We start from the raw sequence: 1,441 nt of genomic DNA, 5'->3' as shown, positions 1-1,441 counted from the left end.
GGGGGTTCTCAATGTTGCTGTGGATTGGAGCAGTTCTTTGCTTCTTGGCTTACGGCATTGTAGCTGCCACAGAAGAGGACCCTAGTAATGATAATGTAAGTTACATGGTTCTGCTCACTCTTCCCACTGGTTTTCAGTTACCACTAGTTTCACTTGATGGATTTACTGGGAAAGTGTCAGCAGTTACTGCCTTCACAGCCCCTGTGTCTTTCCTGTGTCTGCATGTAGATGTGCCTACAGGCCAGTCCAGTCCTGGCCTGTTGTCTGTGCTTACCTCCTACTCCCTTTAGATCCTCATACACGTTTTACTAGTTTTATTCACAGTATTTGGCCTTATGGGACTGAGTTAGTTCACTTAGCATAATGCGGAGCCCAGCTTTTAATGAGATGGTGCTTGGTTGCTGTGCTTCAGTCACATGTTGGGAAGACAACTTTATTTTAATAAAACAGTTTCTACAACATTCAAAAACTCTTCAAATGTGACTGGTTACATCTCTGACCTTCCTGTATATATGAGTCTTGTAAGATATGGGTTCTGGCTTTCTGAAGTCTCAGTCTCTCTTATTTGCTTTTTATTCAGTCAAATTAACCATGTCCCTGGTTTTTTTACTACCGCATCCTAACTGGTTTGTCCCCTTCCAGCTCTATCTTGGTGTGGTGCTGTCAGCTGTTGTCATCATCACGGGTTGTTTCTCCTACTATCAAGAAGCGAAAAGTTCGAAGATCATGGAATCCTTCAAAAACATGGTTCCTCAGCAAGCTCTCGTGATTCGAAATGGTGAAAAAATGAGCATCAACGCAGAAGAAGTGGTTGTTGGGGATCTGGTGGAAGTGAAAGGTGGAGACAGAATCCCTGCAGATTTGAGAATCATTTCTGCGAACGGCTGCAAGGTGGATAACTCCTCGCTCACTGGAGAATCCGAGCCTCAGACCAGGTCTCCGGATTTCACAAATGAGAACCCTCTGGAGACAAGGAACATTGCCTTTTTTTCAACCAACTGTGTTGAAGGTAAACCATTTTTTCCTTGGCATGCTGTCTGTAAGGTGTTATAAAAAAACCAAAAACATAAAGAAACCATAGACACGACTCTGCAGTAAAGCAGAGTGGTGGTTCACTCTCTGGCAGGGAAGCCCAGGAAGCCTGGTAGCTGGGTTTGCTCTTTCCTGCACTTCTGGTGGGCCTGTGTTGTCAGCAGTGCCTCGTCTGCTCTGCTCTGACCTCTGACGCAAGAGCCTTTTCTTAAACCATGCCATTGGCATTTGTACATTTGTGCATGCCATGGCAGTTGTGCAGATTCTGTGGTTTCTGCCCCGTTACATTTGGTCCCATTCTCGGTTCCTTTTTAAAGGCACAGCACGTGGTATTGTTGTATACACTGGGGATCGCACTGTGATGGGACGAATTGCCACACTTGCTTCTGGACTACAAGGTGGTCAGACT

The 1,441-nt window shown here is 45.3% G+C and overlaps 1 protein-coding gene across 1 annotated transcript in view; it reads left to right on the top strand.

The window, feature by feature from the left end:
• Window positions 1–8: 8 nt before the first annotated feature.
• The window catches only part of LOC102845995 (sodium/potassium-transporting ATPase subunit alpha-1-like), a gene marked incomplete at both ends in the record, with an annotated part of 5,122 nt that continues 3,689 nt past the window's right edge, over window positions 9–1,441 (top strand). Inside the window, 3 exons of the mRNA XM_006903501.1 lie at window positions 9–95; window positions 643–1,009; window positions 1,350–1,438. Of these exons, the coding sequence (XP_006903563.1) occupies window positions 9–95; window positions 643–1,009; window positions 1,350–1,438 (543 nt within the window). The remainder of the gene's footprint in view (window positions 96–642; window positions 1,010–1,349; window positions 1,439–1,441) is intronic.

This window comes from Elephantulus edwardii, unplaced genomic scaffold (assembly GCF_000299155.1).
Source record: "Elephantulus edwardii isolate Elephantulus edwardi_28Jun2011 unplaced genomic scaffold, EleEdw1.0 scaffold02665, whole genome shotgun sequence".
Classification (NCBI taxonomy): Eukaryota; Metazoa; Chordata; class Mammalia; order Macroscelidea; family Macroscelididae; genus Elephantulus; species Elephantulus edwardii.
The sequence above is the reverse complement of the archived record's forward strand: the minus strand, read 5'-3'. Positions and strand labels throughout refer to the sequence as shown.